The 23994-nt window shown below is 35.6% G+C and overlaps 1 protein-coding gene across 1 annotated transcript; it reads left to right on the top strand.

Moving 5' to 3' along the window:
* The first annotated feature begins 3024 nt into the window (after positions 1-3024).
* LOC125682595 (uncharacterized) lies at positions 3025-23332 on the top strand. Its single transcript, XM_048923261.2, has 11 exons — positions 3025-3455; positions 8513-8670; positions 10263-10457; positions 10917-11111; positions 13634-13756; positions 14649-14715; positions 15013-15188; positions 15653-15771; positions 15963-17672; positions 17945-18076; positions 18306-23332. Exons 1-11 carry the CDS (start codon positions 3128-3130, stop codon positions 18520-18522), a joined length of 3420 nt encoding a protein of 1139 aa, XP_048779218.2. The 5' UTR covers positions 3025-3127; the 3' UTR covers positions 18523-23332.
* The last annotated feature ends 662 nt before the right edge of the window (positions 23333-23994 follow it).

Below are 23994 nucleotides of genomic sequence, written 5' to 3'. Positions count from 1 at the left end.
AAACCTGTGGCACAACAATCTAATCGAAATTTTAAAGGGTTAACCTGCTAGCCAGGCCTGATATGAAGACCATGTATCTAACACCACCACAATACTATCCAATGTTGTGGTAATAACTTAACATTGGTGAAGTCTTTTGAAGGTGACCAGCAACAAGCAGCCCGATTATGTTTACCTGCTACACCGACAACTCACTTAGATGTGTAACCAACCTGTTGGACCAGCTCGGATGGGAATCATCGTAAACTTGATGCAGTTTAATCGGTACTGCAAAGTGACCAACCATCTGATAGACACCAATCCAGAGAACCACTGCACATCTGGGGACAACCAGACTAGAAGACACGGGAATCTGAGACAAGTCAGGGCCGAGAAGGAAGTATACCATCATTCCTTCCTTCTTCCCAAGATCCATCAGGGATTGGAACAGGCTCCCAGAAGAGGCGAAAACAGCCACGTCCCTTAAGGCTTCAAGGAAAGGTTCAATACCACCCCCACTTCTCTCTCTCACCACCCATAAACAAGCCCAGCAGACTGTAAATGGTCTTCATTGACACTGATTCCGAAATCTTCTTTGATAAGAGGTGTTGCAAATAGTATTCTCCTGTTTCTGACATAGTTGCGTCCTGATATTCCAAGAATACCCCAATCCAGTAATGATCGAGTACTTATAGAATCCGTGAGGTTTTGGCTTGGTAAGAAATCTGGTTCCCAGTCCATCAAACGTAGACGAGATCACTTAAATAGATCTCAGTCTCACTTTTTCGCTGTACATATGTATTCTATAAAAGCGACACCGAGATCAAAAGTGAGCTTGTCTAAGTTTTATAGCCCCAGAGTATCTTCACGAGTGCGAAACCTTTCAGTCCCAAAGACATTTTGCCCTTGGACGGTTTGCCCCTGGACTTTGCATCATTGTATTACATGTACGAGTATTCATTGATATTTCATAAACTGACTGTTGTGCAAAGATTACTTTCTTCATTTTGTAGATTAATCAATGTCCATCAACATTCATACTGATTAATTTACAACTGGATCAATTGATTGATTGTATCTTGTTTAACGTATCACTCAAGAATTTTTCACTCATATGGAAACATCACCAAGACCGGTGAAGGGCTTCAAATTTAGGCTTTGTTCGGCGCTTACGGCCATTGAGCAGTGAGGGTTCTTTAAATAGCGTGCCACACCAATCTAATTAAAATAAGATGTTGGATCCGCTCGCATACTCGCTTTGTGTAGCGAGTATGCAAGCGGATCTAACATCTAATTTCAATTAGATTGGTGCCACACCTACTGTGACACGGTACATCTGTTTTTAAGGCCTAGCCATCTCCAAGGACCCGTGACATCCACACCTGATGCCGAGCGTTTGGTGATGGAACTGTCACTACCTGTTTAAAATTTAACGATTTAGGTTTGTCGCGACCGGGATTCGAACCCCGGCCTTCCGCATGCAGGGCGAACGCATTATCTAAGGAACCGCTGCGGTGGTCTAGAGCTAGGTTAGAGCGTTTGCCAGTCTGATTAAAATCAGACCCCATACTCATTATCATATCGTTACGATATGATAATGAGTATGGGGTCTGATTTTAATCAGACTGGAGCGTTTGCCGGAAGGCCGGGGTATATTGATATAAAATATGATAAACAGATTAACACTTTTTAACAAATTATTGCCGTTTTACACTTTTAAAAATGATATAATTTAAAATTAAATAGTTGCATCCATAATTTACAATTCATTTTAATTTGGAGACGCCCATAATATTACGTGTATGTCAACCTAGCGGAGAAATAATGAGGAGATTCCGTTTACTTACGAGATGCGGGTTGTTGTGTTTTTTTGTTTTTGGGGTTTTTTTTTTGCATTTAAAAATAATTCCATCAATCCATTCATAGCAAAGATATCAATAATGACAGGAAAGTGAACATTTGAATTAAAGGATTATCTATACCCAGAAATAAATAAACTCCAAATGTAGTACTTAGTATGATAAAAATATTACAACGCGGATTAAATATACAATGTACTCAACTACGACAACTAGTTTCATTCTTCATCAGGAGTAGTGTACACATGTACATGTATTTCAAAATATGCATGCAATATCTTAAATCTTTTGGAGGGTCAATTACGTGCATTGAGAATCCTCGATGTATATGTATAAATATACAAGCAAACGAATAATTTTTTTTTTTGATGGTACGTACATACATATTTTATTCAGTGGCAGATCTAGAGGGGGTATGGCGAGTTACACCCCCTCCCCTTTGATTGAATATTTTTAACATTTGAAATGGTCATCCTTTCTCATTTTGGGGTCTTCAGTCACGTACCCCTTTTTGGACGGAAACATACAGACTCGAGTCGCAATCTCCCTTTGAAACTTTTCTAGATTCGTCACTGTTGGGGATAAATTATTATCTATACATGTGATTTATCATAAAAAGGGAAATCCAAGTCCTCTAGTTCAGCAATCTAATTTAAACTAGAGGTTAGATCCGCTCACGTACTCGTATACATAACGCATGTAATTATACGCGCATGTATGCGAGTACGCGAGCAGATCTAACATCTAATTTTAGCCAAGGTATATGTATGCTATAAAAACTGTATTCCAAGACAATGTAATTATTCATGAAGCAATTAGGACTTTAATTAACATCAAAATTAAACATGAAAATGAAGGGGGAAAGGGGGGGGGGGGGGTGAAATCATATGAAACACCGCATTATACCTGGGACGTTTCGCACCGCAACTGGGACGAACCGTCTTAGGGCAAAACGTCCCATTACCATCTTCACTTGCTCACGATGACTAGTGACAGGAAACCAGCGCAATATTATCTCAAGCCAGGGTCCGGAGTCTGCATAGACATGATAGAGAGTATCAAACATTTTGCAGTTGAATTATTTCGACGATGCCATGCATTTTTGACTGTTTTTCTTACTTGGGGAACCGTTCAGTTGTGTTTGTTTTACATTGATTTTGATTGGCGGAATAATTAATCGCTGATCCAATCAAAACACGTGTAAGAGATGAATTTGAGAGTAAATTGGAAGTTTCGGAGTGATGAGTTTGGAAGAAGGATGATGATGGAATTATTACAAATTACATAAGATGGAACAGATTTTAGAAGGTGTTAAACAGCTGAGTGTAAATGAACTGAAGCACCAATTATCAGAGTTAGGTGTAAATGTTGGTCCAATTTTACCAACCACAAAATTGTTGTTTCAAAAGAAGCTGGCAACCAAGCTCTATGAAAAGCAACACCCAGTGTCTGATGTAGTAGATGAAACCGATAATCACGAGCCACAAACTCTTGTTGATACTCAGTTATGCGAGAAGAGCGCTAATATTGGCCACAGAGAGGAAGTACCTGTTGCAGAGGTGTCGGTGTATTATGGAGTGTGTCCCCCTCTTGGAGCCTCATTTGAGGATACAGAAGGTGACCATTTATTGTAGTACATAAGCAAATATACAAAATGTTCAGTTGTTCAAACTGTTGTAACTCAATCCGAGCTTCTGACCACAGGAACAGGTAATTTTGTTTGTAATAATAAAAATAGCAGGGGTCTATAGACTATATACCATGCCTTCAAATAAAAACAGGGTGGTATAGTATAGATCCCTAAGTACTGTTATCATTACAGATTAAAATAACCTGTTCCTACATTCTGAATGCTTCAGTTAAATGCAATGTTTCAGGTATATTATAGCAGACAGTATAGAGGGAAGTTGACTTATACTGCCTCACTAGTGAGCTAGCTTTTTTAGCGGTGCGGTAGAGTCTCTCTCTTGATCACGCAAGTTAAGCTTCAGGGAGCGTGATCAGCCTTTGGATGGGTGATCGCTACACGTTATTAAATGGTGTTTGGTGGGAAGTGTGCTTCAGGTTGTCATCCCAGGGATATCGGTTGTCTGGAATGGCAGATTCTGTTGATGAAGAGGCTCCGAACATTCAGGGAGAACTCAAGCTAAGCTTTGGGATGAAGCTTCCCTGAGCAGGGGGAAGTGTAGCGGACAGTATAGAGGGAACTTATACTGCCTCGCTAGTGAGCTAGCTTTTCTCGTGATGTGGTAGACTCTCTCTCTCTCTTGATAACGCAAGTTAAGCGACGAGCATGAACAGCCCTTAGATGGGTGATCACTTTACATTACCATATTCTGAATCACTTCACTTCCAAGATTACCTGGACAATCCAACATATTTAGAATTTAGATTCATCTATCCCACAACAGTGATGACAGTCATCAACATTAATATATGCCTCAACCATGTACAGAAATTAGGCTTGTATATTGAAATTAAAATAATACAATACAACAGTCAATACGATCTTATGAAAGAATTATATTAATTTCCAAATTAGGGCCTCATGGGACATGACATATAACAAGTATATCTTCAAAAAATATTTTGTTGACAGATATACCCTAAAATGAACAGTTAAAATCAAATAAATTAAACATGTCATTGACTAGAACTGTGTTAATCTTCATGAGTTAAATTAATAATTCATGAGTGACATTTTTCACCAAATCTCTTAAAAGTTTTTATCGGTGTAGAAACGGTGATCAAACTATTCATTTTGTTACTGTTAGAAAATAAACTTTTGATAACCTAATGAAATATCTTTCCAGATATTCGAGAGAAAAAAATTGTTGTTTCATTTGAGCTAAAACAATAGTATCACAGAAAAGACGTTTTGTTGTATTTTGTCCACTTTTGAAATTTATATCTCAATATATCACCGATGCACCAATTTTGAATAGCTGTAAAAATGTATGTGTGTATATATATATAAAAACCCACAACCCACAAAGCGGATAAAAACAAATAAGATCGATTAAACCAAAAGAGTTTTCAAACACATCATATAGGATGATTAAACCCGTGTTAAAATGTATGGATATGTTGATGTGGCAGATCAATACATATTGAAAAGACTGGCCATTATATGGGTATTATCAATATATTAGTATCAGTAGTATAGCACTAGCAGATATACATGTCCGATATTGACCTTTTATAAAAATTCATTATTTCATGATCTACTAGGTTTGGTATGATGCATTTGGAAAAAGTCTTGCAAGACTTTCTCTATATCATTTATATGAAATACATATTAAGTAAATGCAAACGAATTATTTTAAGATAAGATTTTTAGAATACATCACTGTCTTTCAACTGGAACAACTTTTTAATTATATATGTGAAATAAGCTTGAAACATGTAGAATTTCTTGAAAAGTCTGGTGGACTAATGAAAATTAGAGCCAGATAGGGGAAAGTGTTGATATTTTGAATGAATGTGATATTTCTGACAGTCAATAAAAAGCATATATGGCCTATAACTGTTAAATTGTTCTAGAAATTTACAAAATGGAAAACACCTATCAAATTATTCTGTGTGCATGTCTAAGCTCTGATTTATTGTCTTAGATAAATTACTTATACTAGCATTGTTGTTAATTAAAATCCATCTACTTTTTGTTTGATCAGAAATCAAGTTGCAATGTGGTAAATCGTTTTATGCCAAAATTTAAATTAAAATAAGACCATGTCATTTATGGCACTTAGAAATTATTTTGTAAAAATAAACACAGGAAGTCAAGCATGGGATCTACACCAAAATCATTAGAAGGGGAAGATTTTCATGTGGCAGGTGTTTGGTTTTTTTTTAGCTCAAGTGAGCTTTTCTGATTGCCTGTTGTCTGTCGTCTGTCCATCTGTAAACTTTTAAAATTTTCGACTTTTTCTCCAGAACCAATGGGCCAATTTTAACCAAACTTTGCCAAAAGCATCCATGGGTAAAGGGCTTTCAAGTTTATTCAAATGAAGGGCCATGCCCCCTTCAAAGGAGACATAATCACAAATATGCAAAAATAGGGTGGGGTCATTTAAAAATCTTCTCCTCAAGAACCATTAAGCCAGAAGAGCTGAAATTTACATGAAAGCTTCCTGACTTAGTGCAGGTTCAAGTTTGTTCAAATCATGACCCCTGAGGGTAGGATGGGGCCACTATAGGCAGTGATTTTTCTACATGTTTTACAAGGGTCCTGCGGCTTTCGAATTGGGAAAAATTGACGACATTTCAGTCAAATTGGGAAAAATCTATTCTATCGTAAATAAGTTTTAAAATCATATCAAACATTATATTATCTTTATTTTACACATCTACTTTTCTTTAACCTTCTAAAATTTTCAACTATTCTATCCAAATCATCATTCCCATAACTGATATGTTAGGCCCGCAGTTGTAAAGTTTCTTGCCAGCGTGTCTCGCCATCTCTGCCGTTGTTGTCCTTGTTTTCGTCTGCCTCTGACCGATGTAGGGTCCCATTCGTACATTCGCTTAGGGAATCTTTCGTCTCCCATCCTCGACATGTGACCAAACCATCTCAGCCGATTCCTCATGAGTAGTGTTAAGTCCTGTGTATATAATTTGCATCAAATGTTTATTTTTTTCAAATATGTTTTTCTTTCATAATTTTATTATTGGGGAAAATGCAAGCTGAATTGGGGGAAAATTGACAATTTTTAGGAGGGGATAGGGCCGAAATTCGGGTCCAAAATGGGCCTTAAAAAATCACTGATAGGGGATCAAAGTTTTACATACAAATATACATGTATAGGAAAAATCTTTCAAAATCTTCTTTTCAAGAACTACTGGGCTAGGAAAGCACAAATTTACACGAAAGCTTCCTGACATAGTGTAGATTCAAGTTTGTCAAAATCATGGTCCCCAGGTGTAGGATGGGGCCATAATAGGGGATCAAAGTTTTACATATAGGGAAAAATCTTTTAAAGGGACTGGTTCACGATTTTTGAAAAAATATTTTTCATTTTTTGATGTTGAGCATTAAATATATATCTGATTTAATGTTGACAGCCAAAATTTTGACCTGAACGCGAAAATAAAAGCAATATTTTAGCCTTAAATCTGTGATATGTAAATAAAGACTCAAGTCTTTTCATGTCAACAAACAAACCAGTGAAATGTTAATTTTGTAATATAAAACATCTTAAATTTGCATACTTGCAAAGTTTAACTTTCAGATGGCACATTTTACCCAAAGAATGCTTGAAATATGAAAGTTATAATATTCTTAGATCGATATCCATTTCTTTTGAAACTTTCGTAAACAATAACACACCGCAATCTTTGTTTACAAAACAAATGATAAACTCTCTAAAATGAGCTTCTGTGATAATGTATAAGCTTAATTTTTATGTGAAATCTTTTAAACACATCAGACAATAGATTTTGATCACTAAAAGTGAAATACAAAATTTTATGGAAAATCGTGAATCAGTCCCTTTAAAGTCTTCTCAAGAACCACTAGGCCAGGAAAGTTCACTTTTACATGATTAGCTTTTTGACATAGTGCGGATTCAAGCTTGTTAAAATCATGGCCCAAGAGAGTAGAATGGGGCCACAATATGGGATCAAAGTTTTACATGGGAATATACATGTATAGGGAAAATCTTTTTGAAATCTTCTCCTCAAGAATCACTGGGCCTGAAAAGTTCAAGTTTAGTTTCTAAATGGGCCACAATATGGGGTCAATATTTTTCATGGGAGTAAAGATTGATAAAAAAAAGTCACAACACCTGAACAATGGTAGGGCCAAGGTGACTCAGGTGAATGATGTAGCCCATGGACCTCTTGTTGAAACTACATTAGGGCATGTACAGCAAAGCCTCTCACTGGCATACTTTTCATGTAGTGTGTATAATGTATTTTCAAAAATAAAATTTATTTTTGTTTTTGAACCTCAGGTTTCAATTGTGCCAATATTCAAATAAGGCTGATGATTTCAGGAGTTAGTATAATTTTATCATATACAATAATTATCTATTTCATGAATCATGATTGTGGGTACAACCAGGGGCGGATCCAGGAATTGCGGTTATGGGGGGGGGGGCGCCACTTTATGAGGCAGTAGGTCTGGGGGCTGCCATGAGGCCCCCAGTGGGTCCAGGGCAAAGCCCTGGTGGGGGTGCAGGGACGAAGCCCCCGGAAGCTCCTGTATTTTACAGATTTTATAGGGCTTGAAATATGTCTCCTATTTAGTCATTTGTACTATTTTCTATCATTTTTTTGTAAGGTGTCATTTTGACACGAATTCTAAGGGTTTTTGAAAAAAATTAAGTAATTCAAGAAATCAAAAGATTTTGTCATTTACTTCTCCGGGAGTGGAAGAAATTATTGCTTCTTTTATCGTTTAGTATATTTTTCTAAACAAGATACCACGATTTACCTTAAATTTGAAAATTACGCCTCCCCCCTTAAATCTGCCATCGATATCAAGATTTTTTCAGGTCCCCAAAACCCCGTTACAACCAAAGTCCTTTGTTTGTAGTCCAGATGTGTGTATATTGACTGTAATATCACTACTAGAAGATACTGCTTGTTTCGGGTCAGGGCCTTAAAGTAAATTTTGGAAATCTTGAATCCTTTAGAATTGTTCATGACTATTTCTGTTGTGTATTTTTCAGATCAAAATTTTGTGTTTACTGACAAAAAGTTGGCTCTACAAGCTGCCAAAAAGTTTTCAGGAGCCAGGTTCAAATGCTTTAAAACAAAAGAGGATGCAGAAAAGTTTTCCAAGTTGTCCCCAGACGACATTGCATCACCATGGAAACACACAACAAAGGTAATTCAGTTAAGGTCAAAAAAAAAAAATGTGTCGGCATTGGGTTTACAAAAAAATCAAATACATGTAATAAAGTATTAGAGGTGAAACGATACAGTACCTTTTCGATTCGATTTTCGATACTTTAGTCTTGATTCGATGATTTTCGATTCGATACAATAGCATGTACCAAATTCTTTATAATGCTAAGATTTTTTTATGTTTCGTTGTATTTATTGCTCTCTTCAAATAAATTCTACATAATGTAAAAACGTTTAACATAAGGCAACACTCTTATCACTTGTCCTAAAGCAGAAATGTTGCCATACCCAGGATTTATACATTGGGGGTGCATTTTTCAATTCGACTGCGTCCATTTTGATACAGCAAAGCTTACTCGTATGTTGATTGAGCAATTTTCAATTCCATTGGCTAATCAGAAACTGTGTTATCAAGAGCAATGTGTGCTATGATTTTAGAACCGTATATATCGAACCGAAACAGACCCTGAATAAATCGAACATCGAATCGAGACCACTACATCGCGATGCATCGTTTCACCCCTATAAAGTATGTGTTCGTCTCATGATATCACTAAATTGAGCATATAAACAGTATATTTAGATATGACTTACCTAAGTTATTTTTTTTTAATCCAGTTAAATTTCTAGAAAACAAGAAATAGCCAGTGTTATATCTTATCTTTTGTATATTTCATCCTTTTTTGCATTTTCTTTGCTTTGGAAATGAATTTATAATTTTAGTTGTAATTTTATTGGTCAAGGTCGTGTATTGTTTGACATATCACACTATTGAGTTGATCATATACTTTTAAAATAACTAGATTTAGGAAAATATGTCACTTGAAAAATCGTCTGTATTTAAAAACAAAGTGTTTAGTGAGAACCCTCACTGATATACATGTATAAGACTCATTATTTGTTTTACTAACACGTAAAGCAAATAATCAGTCATATATATATATATGGTCCTAACTTGACATTTTTAGAGGACAAAATCTAATGACCAGTAGAGATTTGATGATAAATTATTTTTGGTTACAGCTATGAAGCTAGGTTGATCAGGATGAGATCTAAATCAAAATTTGTTCCTCTTTTTAATTGTTGGTGAAGAAATTACCTCAACTCAAAACATTTTCATTGATTTTGTTGACTTTTCTCTCAAGAAAACATATTTCGGATTCTTTTACTTCTGCTACTTGACTGAAATAGTAGAGTATACCCTATCTATAACTTGCAAAAGTGACTATTTTACATTTTTACTCCCAAAATAAAAAAAAAAAGATTTCAACCAACTTCCCCTTCCCCTAACCAACCCATAGGTTTAGATTTAGTGCAGAGGGGAAACAAACAATATTTTAATCTAAACCTAGAAAAACATTTTTATTTACTCTGGCCAGTGTTTTAAAACTGTAGCTTTTAATTGAATTTTCAAGACTATTCTACTATTATACAACAGTTTAACTTTTTGTACAACATGGCATATGTAGACGTGTTTGAGAACGTTAGACTTTGAATTGTTTTAAACATGTTGTCTGAATTATTTGACATTAGATATTAGCTGTATTGTGATAAAACAATGAATTGTTACAGAATGGAAATGGGGCAATCGCAACTTTAGGTACTGGAGTTTCAGTGGAAAGCAGTCCTTTTAAAGGTCCAAAGCCCCAGGAGCTAAGCCATCTAAGAAAATCTATTGAAGAAGGCAACGTTGCGTCTGTAGAATCGCTGGTGTGGGAAAACCCCAGGTTTCTGATAAGCAGTGGAGATACACCTGTCATACTTCAGGTGATTATACATAATAATGCACATTGCTTCCACAACTCTGGTAGTGGTACAGTGAAATGAAGGAGTGTAATTTAACAAGTTATTTTATCCGATGACTGTTGAATTTGTAGAATTACACACTAGCCTACATTTTATATTGAGTAATCAAAAGAGTTAAGAATAGTGGAATACATGTACATACTTAAAACCATGAAATGGCAGAAAACTTAATATAGAATTAGTATGAGTAGATATATTGGAAAGGCCACGATGAAACAGTTATATGTGAAATTAATTTTGTATACAGTAAAATTTGCTGATGAGAAATTCCTTGGGATTTAATTAATAGTGAGAATGAGGTTCCTTATGAGTTATGATATCAATATCAGGGATAAGTTGCATTTTCTTATCACAGACCATTCTTTATAACAGAGTTTTAATTAAGCAAGTTTTACTGTATATAGTAAAATCTTCTTTCAGGAAGGGCCTCGTTATAATTCTTTACATGTGGCCGTGCGTAGCAATCAAGCAGGAATCTGTCAGCTTCTGTTGGATACGTTAGAGGACCCCAGCTTCATTGACAAGTTGTATGGCCATACTAATGAGACAGAGAGCACAAGGACGAATAGAATTAACTTCATTGTAGACCTATATCTCAACACACCAGATAAAGGGGTAAAAGATTGATTGATTGATTGATGTTTTCCGCCACACTCAACAATTTTTCAGTTATATGGTGGCACCCAGTTTTTATTGGTGGAAGAGAGAACCCAGATACAATGTACCTGGGAAGAGACCACCAACCTTCCGAAAGTAAACTGGGAATCTTTCTCACTTATCGGCGCGAGCAGGATTCGAACCCGCGCCGACAGAGGTGAGAGGCCGTGTGATTTTGAGCGTGATGCTCTAATCACTCGGCCACGGAGGCCCCCTGAGGGGTAAACGAAAGTAATCCTTTGACATTAGTGTACTTTGGTCAATATTCATAGTTTAAGAAATTTTTTGTTTATCGAGGAAATACAAATTATTATGGATGGTGAATGTGATTCTGCAAAATTGAATTAAAGCTGTATACTATTATTCAGGTATGTTTTATGACTACATGAATGTAAACTTAGTTTGGTATTGTAGGAAATATACGGGCTGAAATGATCCCCCACCCCCTTACACTCCGATACTTATCATGTTCAGTACATTGATGGTGATATATTTTGTATAAAACTACATCTGTAGAAAATTTAATCCATAATTCATTTCTGGTTCAAATTTCATGGAAATTGTACCATTGAATTGATAATTGAATTAGTTTTAAACAGTTGTTATTTAATAACTCATATTTAATTAAAGTGTTAGTAAAAATTAGGAAATGGTGAATCAGAAAAGTGAAATTTCCCTTCACCACTCTACTGTGTGATTGTAGTGTCAAAATTCAAGCTCACATTTTAAATCGTGAATATTCTTTAACTTCAACTTCTAAAGTTAGATAAATCTGTTGTAATAGTGAATCTTTCATAAAAAGCCTCCTTTGCTTGACAGATTTGAAGTGTATCAAATGATAAATGCAGAAATTGGAGAGATTTTTCAAAATGTGATTTTATATCGTTTGTTTGTATGTAAAGAGAAAAAAAGAAATTGTTTATAATATTTTATTTACATTTGCAATGTTTTTGCCTTTGATATCTTTACAAATTGTAATGATAGCCATTTCCTCGTAAATTTGTGCACTGCCGTTGTTAACAATTGACATACAAATCTTGATAAATATTGTATGTCTATTTCAATGACTGGGAATTCTGACAAAAATGAAAGTAAAATTTAATTATGAAAAATTCCATTATTTCTTAAATGATTCTTTGCTGTATATACATATCCTGGTTGATATCACAAAGCATTTTAGGTACATGTGCAATATTTCTTAAGGAATTTTTGCATTTTCTTTTCTTTTCTTTTTTTTCCTTCATTTTATTGCTACTGACCAACCATGATTTAGCAAAATAAAAACTGGTCTTAAGGTTTATTATAAGCAAAGCATTGATAAAAAATGTGACTGAAAATTTATGTGTAAAGATGCAATATGTATGGCATCAAATGATAACAATTTTTAACACTTGTAATTTGAACATTAGGCCATATTTAAAAGAATGTTTGTTTCCCCTCCACCTGGGTCTGATTTTTGAAACAGACCAGGCAGGCAGGCAGGTGTGCTTTTATTTATTTTATTTTTTTTTGAAAATTTTCATTGGAAACACCTATGAAAAAGCAGCTCAGAGCACCGATAGTCATTTTCAATACTGTACATCAGAAGAAGAGTATGCCATGTACTGGTCAAACTTGTTTTTATGTTGGTCACTGGATTGACATGTCTGCTGGCATTTATAATTCATATTCTTGGAAATGTTAGTGTGAATGCACTCGGTGGACGCAATATTTTGGTTTACTTTATGAATATCTACATAGAAACATTACATCTTTTGAAAGAAAACATTGAATACATAAACATTTATTCTTGACTTAGTAGACACAGATGTACTTAATAACATATCAGAAATGTACTTATTAAAAAATAACTTATTTGTTCATGAAAACCTGGCTCGAAAGTCACACCGTTTGTTAGCTTGTCTGACACAGTGACAGAGACCTCGTCCAACTTATCTATGTTGTGATCATTATCTGCGGTTAAATCATTCAGCATGTCGTTCCAGGTACAACTTTTAGAGTAACTGTAAAGTCAATTTACCACAATCAGAACCATTTTTGATGTTTGTTTGTATTTTATTCTTACAGTAGACGACAAAGCGATCTTCGTGTCGCCCATCTTTGAAATCTTCCGACAACATTGAAACTTCGAGAGATAAATCCCGGCGACTTAAAAAAATAGCAAAAGTAAAATTTGGAACAGACACGATTTTTGTTCCAGAAATAAAGAAAATATACAACGCTTGATTTTTTGGTAAAAAAAAAATTTGACCCAGGCCCTTTTTTTTGACCTGGCCGGGGCAGGGGAAACAAACATATTTTTATTTTTAGCCTTATACAGTATTTTTTTTTTTTTACTCACAACTATGTGATAAACAGCTAGATCACTATGTAAATTCCTTGAATTGGAATTTGATTTATCCAATTTTTACCTGGTTTTTAATATGATTGCTTAATGTATCACATGACAAATTGATTAACAGATGCATGCATCATTTCAGGGTTGTGAGGTCCCATTACACTTTGCCTGTAAACATGGTTTTGCTGAAGTGGTGGCTGTTCTGATATCTCACCCTAAAACGGACAAATCTGTGAGAAATAAATTCAATGAGACTCCGAAAGAGGTAAATATACTAGTGAACTGAATGTTATCAGTGGAGTTTTAAAGTAATTTTTGTGATTTATATGCATTCGATCATATATGAGTATTGTATATCTTTATAAGATTTTCAGGAATGCATATACAGTCTACTTGAGATATTGAAATTCGGGGGACTGACCTGAATTGTTCATCATATTTAAAGTTCAATATAACTAGTGTTGAGCTATATAAATATTGTTTAATGTAACTGGAGATTTATTTTAACTTCAGTATAACAGATAGTTCAATATAAGCAACTTCAATATAAGTGGAGTAGACTGTACATAAGAATTTAGTGGTGTCCAAGGATTATTTTCTTCCCTTCTACACATAAAAATGGCACACAGTGTCATGTTGGAAATCATTTTGTTGCATTTCTCAGTCGGACACCTGAGTAAGGTGACCTATTGCAATATATTTATTTTCCATTGTTGTGGGTTGTTGGTGAACAATTGAACATTTCCAACTTATCCACAGTAACGGGGTCAAATTTGGTACAAGTACATGCATGTTTCATTTATCATGTAATGGGAACAAAATTCATGGTTTTCCCTGCTCCATTCTTGATCTTGGCCCACTGTCAAACTTCAGACATTTACATAGGTAATGACTGTTCTTTAAGACTTTTGTGAAGTACACAGTTTTAGGAGTGAAAGTTATGGGTCTTTCAGATATGACTATGAAAACAGAAGTTCCATGTAAGGGTAAGCATTGGCGCTATAAAATTTTTTACTGCTACGGTCTTCAGTATCATGCACAGGTCAAAATTCATAGTGCTTCACCTACAGCTGGTGATGTCTCTTTATGAGCGAAAAAAACAAAAAGCGCTCAGCCTCTGTATATTGCACTGTGTTTGAATCTTTCTATATTTTCAGATTATCTGCTGTAGAGTAAATAATGCAACTGCTGCACAGAAAGCTGAAATAAAGGAACTAATGGAAGGTAATGTGTCATCTATGTTTTAAGGAACTTGAGAAATGAATGCAAAAACATTTAAGTATTAATATGAAGTTTAATGACATACCATTGGTAAATTCCTTCAAAGAAGGACCTTGGTTGATATTCTTATTGCTCCTTATATCAGAAGCATCTGGTGTAAAACCTCAAACAAGGTGGGGTCAAATTTGGCTTAGCTCTTTAACATAATAAATGGTGCTTTTGGAAATTTTTGAAAAACGAGAGTATACCTGTGAATTTTGTTGCTTTGTATTTGTGTCATCAACAGACCTACTTTTTCAGGTCAATACTTTGTCCCATTATTACGATCAGAAGATAACTCCTCTCAGCCATTCATTGGAACTCCTTGGTCTCCAGAGAGCTCCCGAAGTGGAGTCAACTTGCCACCTCTGTCTTGGAGCCCCAAGGATCCTCTAATGGCTGTCAAAGCTTGTGCTGGACCCATGACCCCTTCCAAGGTACATATGCATGACTGTTAATCTCATGATTCCTCAAATAATAATATGTACATGATACTTATTTTGTACTATATCAAATAAGATTGGGCCAATTGTGCATTATAAACCACAAAGTGGTTGAGAAAGATCACAAACTACCACCACTTACTCTATATCATATAGATTGAGTTGATACTATATTTTTATAATGCAAAGCAAAATTGCCATAGCAACAAATTGAAAATAGAGGAACCGAATAAATTGTGACATAATTTCTAGGACATCATATGGCACAACTTAATTGTAACTGAATTATATAATATAAAGAATGTTGATAACATTAGTCAAATGAGGCAATCAAATTGAATGTGATATAGTGTTTCACAATTTTATATCATAATTAATATATTTTACAGTATACTATTTCTAAAAGGTTTGAAAAGGTCTGACCGATGAAATGTTGTAAATGTAAATAATTTTTGCAGGCAGATTTGTTTCACAAGAGGTGGAACACCCCACCGTCCAAAAGTTCAGATTATGATAAACGCAAGTTTTACTCCACTAAAAGGGAAGACAGTGAGAAGGGGCTGGAGAGAATTGGCAGGTTAGAAATTAATAAACACAATCAGAATAAAGGTTCTTAAAAGTATGTTTATATACACTGTAAGGTAGATGTTTCAGATTGAGGTTTGATGGCAAGTGGAAGTCTCATTTCTTTTTTATCAAATGTAAAGAAATGGGCTGTAAATGTACCTGCTACGTGCATGTAAGCTTGAATTTTATTTATTTTTATAGAGCACTTGCTCATGACTTGGGTATCCCTTGGGTAGAATACTGGGATTTTCTACAGACATACTCGGACATGACAAGTGATGATGGACTTGATCTTTTGGAGGAATACCTACAGAAGCAGAGTTTGGCACTTTGTATTGAAGAAGCCCTAGGAAAGCTAGATCTTCTCTCTAACAGCTTCCACTCCTTTAAGTATAACCAGATGGACATGTCAGTCAACCAGAGTAAAGACGGAGTAGGGAGCATGAATGTTTCCTGGTTAATGTCCCCTCTAGCTGACATTGAGGAATCTGTCCACGAGCAGGATCTGGTGGACATTGATAAATATCTCCATGGCAACATCATGGATCAAGTTAAAACCTTGAATTCTAGTGGATCAGATGCCATGAAGAGATCAGTAAGGATGGATGATTCTATCACAATGCCTAAGAAGAATATTTATGAATATGGTAGAATGAATCGATCAATGGAATGGTCCATGGATAGCAGTGACTGGTCACAGGAGAGCTTTACTGGTATCCTGACCCCCATGTCCTGTTTGTCTGCTCTCTTCTCTAAACTGTCACTGTTGGACAGGTCACGCAGGCAGAGAAGGCTCTCTGGGTCACCTGGATGTTTGGGCGTCTCCTGCATGGGGGGTGGCTATCAGGGACTAGTTAAATCGACTTTGAATGAGCGTAAGAAAATGGATACACCAAATTTTCAGAGCAATGGAAATGTGGTGCATGATAAAGAAAATGAAATTGAAAGCAATGAGTGTGCTTACATTAGAGAAGCCAGACTAAGACTGGACAATAATAATCGGGATGATTTAAAGAATAGCAACACCGAGGGATGCAAGGACAATGTAGATGGATATCAGTCCACAGAATTATTTGTTGTGGACAATAACCAGAATAACGTGGATGATGTGGTTGATGAGCAGGCTGAAACATCTTCAGAAGTGATGCAAAATGTAGAAAGTGATGTAAAGAACATAAGGGATGTAAATTGGAGGGAAAAATCGCAGAGCTCCAGCATTTCTTCGTACACGGAGGATCCTCAAGCAGTGAAGGAGCTTTCCCAAATGGATAATGAAGGAACAGAATCCCAGAGACAGTCAAATGATCAGATTAATGACCTTGTAAATCAATTTAGTGAAAAAGTTAACCTTGATACTTCTGTAGACCGGGATAGTGGGACAGTGAGTGATGTATCTATTAGGGAACCGTTAATTCTCAGGAAGAGATTGACTTTCTCAGATGATATTTCTGAGGACATAATGGAGAGCTCTACAGAGGAGACGTCCGAGTCGTGTCACATAGACATCACCCTGGAGTTAGACAAAGACAGGGTTCCTAGTTTTGAATTCCAGTCTATGTTTGAACTGCTTAATGAGAGAAAAACTTTGACAAATCAAAAGGAAGGACCAAAGAGGCGTGTGATTTATAGTCGAGACATTGTTTTAGATCTTGCTGGGAAGAACCTGGAGGATGTTTCCAGTGTGATGCTCAATGTTGCTATTGTTCCACCCAATTCAACAGTTGCAGAAATGACAATATTTTCTAACATTCCCTTTTTTGTGATTCGTGGAAGCCAGTACAAACCAGGGGATTCTTTTCCCAGTAAATTACCAACAATGGTGGATGTCATCCTCAATTTTGTAAAGGACTCTGTGACATCAGCATTGGCCGTGAACAACAAGTCAAGAGGGAAAATTTATTTCATCAGTGGGCAAGTCTAATTACCTCATAGTGTACTGCATAAAGCATGTTTAAGTCAATACATATAGAAATGATATGTTCAAGGTGAAATTATTTGGAAGGTAAATCTCTTTGTTGCATGATATGCAGTGAGAGTAAATTTCTTATATTTTTTTTTTAAAGGAATGTCTTGAGGACCCTGTATTCTGAACTCATACATGTTCCTTAAAAAGTTCTTAATTTTTTGAGATAAGATAGGTATAAATGTCTTTTAAAAACTAATTGACAGGTTAAAAATTGTAGGTACCAGCCATGTAAGACAGACTTAGATGTGTACAGGGCTATACAGGGCCGAGATGTGAACAAGGAGAACTACCCACTCATCCACAGGTGGAGAGCTCTAGTGTCCTCCAGGATGGCAAATCCCAACTGCTGGTCAGAGCACAGAGATATTTTAATTAAAATTTACCTTGATACAATCTATTACATTTGAATAGCTTAGCATGCGAATTAGAATTTAGTATTCCAAAATCCAAGTATTCCAAAATCCAAATGAATGTTGTCAATATGAAGTCTGATCACAACCATAATTTGTATGAAAAAAGTTTTATTTGATTTTACCTTTACATGATTTGCACCTGCATGTATTTTCAATATTTTGTAGTTGGCCAAGTCCTGCAAGATCCCGGTTCCAAGGCAATCTATCTGCCAGTTTTCCTCAGGTGTCCACCCCACACAAGACCCCTGAAAGCCCAGTTGTTTTCTACAGGAGTCCCATTCCCCGAGGCACTCCAACTCGGCAAAAAATGTCTGCTACCTGGTCAATGCCCAACATCAAGGCTCAGCTGTTCCCGAGGTCCCCAATATCAGAGCGAAGATGAAGGCTTGATGAAATAGATTGGATGAATGTTTAAAACATATAAAGTACATGATGGAATAGTTTGAATACATGTGCAAGTACATGTACACAAAATATTCTACAAGATGACTAAGTATAAGTAGACATTTGTAGACTAGTAGCTTAATAATGTGTGATTCAGTTGCCTGCTGTGATAAAGTGCTAAATGTATATACAGTGTACATGTATTGTACTAAAGTAAGTAGAAAAAGTACATGTAGGTAGAATAGATTTTTCAATAGACATTCCTTGGCCTTATCAAACTACACACCTTTCATCATTAATGTTGTGAAATTATGTGCACACTACTACAAAATTAGTATCTAGTGGCTTATGTATTACATTATTTTGAACTGTTGAGTCACTGCAGTTGAAATTGTGAGATCGTGTAAATAACACTGTTTAGCTTGTGGTCTTTTAGCTGCTGCTCATAGCGAGACTTGTAGATTTTATTTGTTGATCGCATACATGTTTTATTGCCAGTATATTTTAGTTGCTGAATCTTTTACTGTCTGAACTGCACAAACTTCACTGCACAGGATGAGATGCTCCTGGTCTGTTTAAACTGATGTGTAAGAAGATTTTATCTACTCATTAAGTCAGGTTTAAGTATGTTTAAGCCATGAAAAATAAGTATCAGTGTTTTGTAAATGGCAAATGATTTAGCAAATGCATCTATTGAAATTGTCTAAACTTGTGATTAAGGAGGAATAACATGCCAGAGAAAATGGAGGATATGTACAATGAGGGGTAGGGTGGGGCCTCAAGAGGTGAACAGTGTTATATTAGAATATATTTTAAAGGAAAAAAACTTTAAAAATCTTTTAAACATGAACAGCAAAACCATGATTACACATTAGCTCAAATGAGCTATAACCTCATGTGAGCCTTTATGAACACCACATGTCCAGTATTTGTCCATCTGTCTCTAATTTTTACCCATTATTTACTTCTTCTCCAGAACCATAGGGCCAATTTCAATCAAACTTCCCTTAAAGCATACATGGTTAAAGGGGATTTCAAATTGTTGTAAGAAAGGGTCACACCCATTTCACAAGAGGAGATATTCAAGAAATAGTGAATTTACAGTGGCTTCTTTTAAAAACCTTTTTCACTGGAATCACTGGGCCAGAGAATACAAAACCTATGTGAAAGCTTCCTTAAAGTATATAGATTCAAAATTATCCAAGCCATGCCACCACCACCCCCCCCCCCCCCCCCCCCTTTCCACAAGGGTGTGGGGTTGGGTCTCAATAGTGGATCAGTTTTACATAGGGATATACATGTATGGGGAAAATCATTAAAAAAGAAGAACAGGGCCTTTTCATATGGAAGCATCCTCAGGTTGTGCAAATTCAAGTTCGTTCAAATCTTGACCATGGTGGGGCCACACTATGAGATCAAAGTTTTATAATTGAATAGGTGGGGTAAAGCTTTAAAAATATTTTTCTTAAGAGCAACAGTGTCCTGAATAGTCCCATCCTCAGGTAGTGCTGAGTTGAGTTCGGTTTGTGGCTCCCAAAGGTTGGATGAGGCCACAAAAGAGGATGAAAGTGTTTCATGTGCATTTATAATAAAAAGTCTTTAAAATTGTTTTCTTATGAACAGTTAACTGATGAGTCATGTTAATAGGCAAGCATCCTCACGTAGTGCAGATTCAAATTGTTGAAATCAATGCCCCTAAGGGTCGGACCACAAATAGGAGTTACATTGGAACTTTCCAACACATTTGAATATATAGGAAATAAACTTTTAAAATTTCCTCCTGAAAAGTAGCTGGGCCATGATTAGTGATATTAGTATATAAGTATCCTCAGGTAGTTTAAATTCAAGGTTATTCAAATCCTGACCTGGGGGTTGGATTGGGCCTCAATAGGAAATAAAAGTTTTACATAAGGAATGGAATCTTATTCTCAAGAGCAGCCGGGCTGAGATTAATTGTATCGATATGCAAGCATCCCTTGGTTGTGTAGATTCCAGTTTCTTCAAATCAATGCCCGAGAGTAGGTTTTTAATCACAATACGGATTCAAAGTTTTGAAAATTTTATATATGGATCATGGGGCTAGAATTGGGGATAAAATTTTGCTTGATATATGAATATAGGGCATCCCTATATTGTGTAGATTCAAGTTGAGTGAAGTCATGACCCAGTTAGGCTTTGGTTGGGTTATAATATGGGTTCAAAAATTTGGATGAGAATAGAGGGTAAAAAAAAAAACAGAACCGCAGGACCAGGTTGACTCAATGTTTGCATTTTTTCCTATCTTAAATAATTGGGTAAATTGAACTTGACCAGATTCTATTCTTTGGTATGTACATTTTGTAGACCTGATTTTAAACCTATGAGCAACACCAGTGGTGAAGTTCTTAAACAATGATGTCATCAATCCAGTCATTTTAATATTTTTACAAGTTTGCAAGCCTTGAATACATTTATACTGATAAACTGATATACACAAAGTTATTACAGTGTATGAGGACTTTGGGTAGAGTGCAATATTTTTTATGAAATAGTTTCAAAAGAAATCATTAACATTAAAAATCCTTGAATCATGGTTGTGAAGTCTACTATAAGAAGATGGGCTTCTTTGTGAAAGAAATTGTACATACAGACACATGAACAAAAAGTACCCGGTAATTGTACACAAGTTTACTTGTCAAAGAAATTCTGTTCTTAAAGGGACATGGACACGATTGAGCTGAAAATTTTATTTTTCCATATTTATTGTTTAAAATGTTTAACTAAGTTATTTCTAATGGTCAATAATTTCTCTGAAATGTGTGAATTCCCAGTCTATCTCATCCCTCTTTCGATTTTAATATGTAATTGTTTCACACTTTTTGTAAGCTTTAAAGATTGGCCTTCTACCGGTATAATAAAATTTTATTATACTGGTAGAAGGCCAATCTCTAAAGTTTACAAAAAGCGTGAAATGATTACATAAATCGAAAGAGGAATGAGATAGACAGGGAATTTACACATTTTAGAGAAATTGCCACCAAAAAAAAATATCAGAAAGGAGGGGGTAGTAATATCCATACTCTAGTTTAGGTGCCTGTGCAGAAAATAGCATGTCTAAAGCAAAATGAGATGTGATAAACACTAGAAACTATTTAATTATGTTCAGAATTGACTTGTAAATTGAAAAATCTGCTTTAAAGGAACTTTTACTAGTATACTTGGCCTAAATTTAAACAAAAACATGACACGAGCCTTGTTTACATAACAAAGAATTGTGAGCTCTCTATCTCCCATGTACCTCGTCAACTGACATTCAAATTTTGCTGACGATTAGAAATTTTCAGCTCAAATCGTGTCCATGCCCCTTTAAGATAAACCAAGAAGAAAGCAATTAACATTTATTTCATGTGCTGGTAATTTAAGATTCAATATATTTTGATTATTGGATATTCTTGCATCATGAATGCACTTTTTAGCTCACTGGAGCTGATCGCCTGTCGTCTGTCCGTCTGTAAACTTTTCACATTTTCGACTTCTTCAGAACCACTGGACCAATTTCAACCAAACTTGGCCAAAAGCATCCTTGGGTGAAGGACTTTCAAGTTTGTTGAAATGAAGGGCCGTGCTCCCTTCAAAGCGGAGATAATGGCAAAAATAGGGTGGGATCATTTAAAATCCTCTTGAGAACCACTGAGCCAGAAGAGCTGAAATATATATGAAAGCTTCCTGACATAGTGCAGATTCAAGTTTGTTAAAATCATGGCCCCCGGGAGTAGGATGGGGCCACAATAGGGGATCAAAGTTATACATGCAAATATACTGGGAATTATCTTTAAAAAATCTTGCATGCAAATATATAGGTAAAATCTTCTTCTCAAGAACCACTGGGCTAGGAAAGTAGGAATTTTCATGAAAGCTTCCTGACATAGTGCAGATTCAAGTTTGTTAAAAATCATGATCCCCGGGGTAGGATAAGGCCACAATAGAGGATCAAAGTTTTACATAGAAATATGTAGGGAAAATCTTTAAAAATCTCAAGAACCACTGGGCTAGGAAAGTACAAATTTACATGAAAGCTTCCTGACATAGTACAGATTCAAGTTTGTTAAAATCATGGCCCCTGGGGATAGAAAGGGGCCACTATAGGGGATCAAAGTTTTACATGCAAATATATAGGTAAAATCTTTGAAAATCATCTTCTCAAGAACCACTGGGCTAGGAAAGTAGGAATTTTCATGAAAGCTTCCTGACATAGTGCAGATTCAAGTTTGTTAAAATCATGACCCCTGGGTGTTGGGTGGGGCAACAATTGGGGATCAAAATTTTACATTACAAATATATTGGGAATTATCTTTAAAAAATCTTCTACTCACGAACCACTGGGCCAGAAAAGTTTACATTTACATGGAAGCTTCCTGACATAGTGCAGATTCAAGTTTGTTAAAATCATGGCCCCCGGGGGTAGGATGGGGCCCTCAAATCTTCTTCTCAAGAACCATTTAGCAAAAGAAGTTTACATGAAAGCTTTCTGACATAGTGCAGATTCAAGTTTGTCAAAATCATAGCCCCTTGCGGTAGGTTGGGGCCACAATGGGGATCAAAATTTTACATGTGAATATATAGGGAAAATCTTTAAATATGGGCAAAGGTGACTCAGGTGAGCGATGTGGTCCATGGGCCTATTGTTGCTTTCACCATAATTTTTATATTTGCTTCTATTCCAAATTTGTTTGTAAGGCAGCCAAAGTTGTGTTCATTTTGTGCAGTTTTATTTTAATTTATATTTTTTGTTGACATTCAAGCAAATGTTTCAATAAATGTTAAGAGAACATTGTTTATGTTGATTGAGTAGCCTTTTGAAGGTGATATTAATTTTGTCTCAGTTCATCAAAGGCCATGATGGCTATTATTGAGTAACAGGAGGGGAGAAAATGCAACAGTCCTGACTGGGGGCATACTATAAAACCTGGCCTGGCCCCATTGGCCTGGCCCCAATTTTGGCCTCTAATTATGCTCCATCCCAAATTTTGGCCTGGCCTCAAAAGTTGGCCTGGCCTCAAATTTGGCCTCTAAAAATTTTGTTGGCCTCAACCAAAAAATTTTTTTTTAATTCAAATTTTAATTGATTTCATTGATTTATTATTGGTTTTAGTTTTTCAAAGTCCTAGCAGATAGGTGATATGTTTCTGTTGTTTTGTAAATGTGCACTTTAAAATAATCATGAACTACCACTAATCTGATTGATTTTATTAAAAATCTATTGATCAGTTATCAATCATTTTCTTTTCCCTTAATTTATATCTGTACGTACTAGTACACACTAAAACAGATTGTACAACTAATGAAACAATTGGCATATTGATTTTTTTTTCTTCAGAATTATGATTGATTTATTATTGGTTTAAGGTTTTCAAAGTTGTAGAAATTAAATTATTATGTACATTAGAATAAACATGACCAATCTGATTGATTTTATTGATTATCCATTGAT

Source organism: Ostrea edulis, chromosome 2 (genome assembly GCF_947568905.1).
Source record: "Ostrea edulis chromosome 2, xbOstEdul1.1, whole genome shotgun sequence".
Taxonomy (NCBI): domain Eukaryota; kingdom Metazoa; phylum Mollusca; class Bivalvia; order Ostreida; family Ostreidae; genus Ostrea; species Ostrea edulis.
This window is presented reverse-complemented; position numbering and strand designations above follow the sequence as displayed.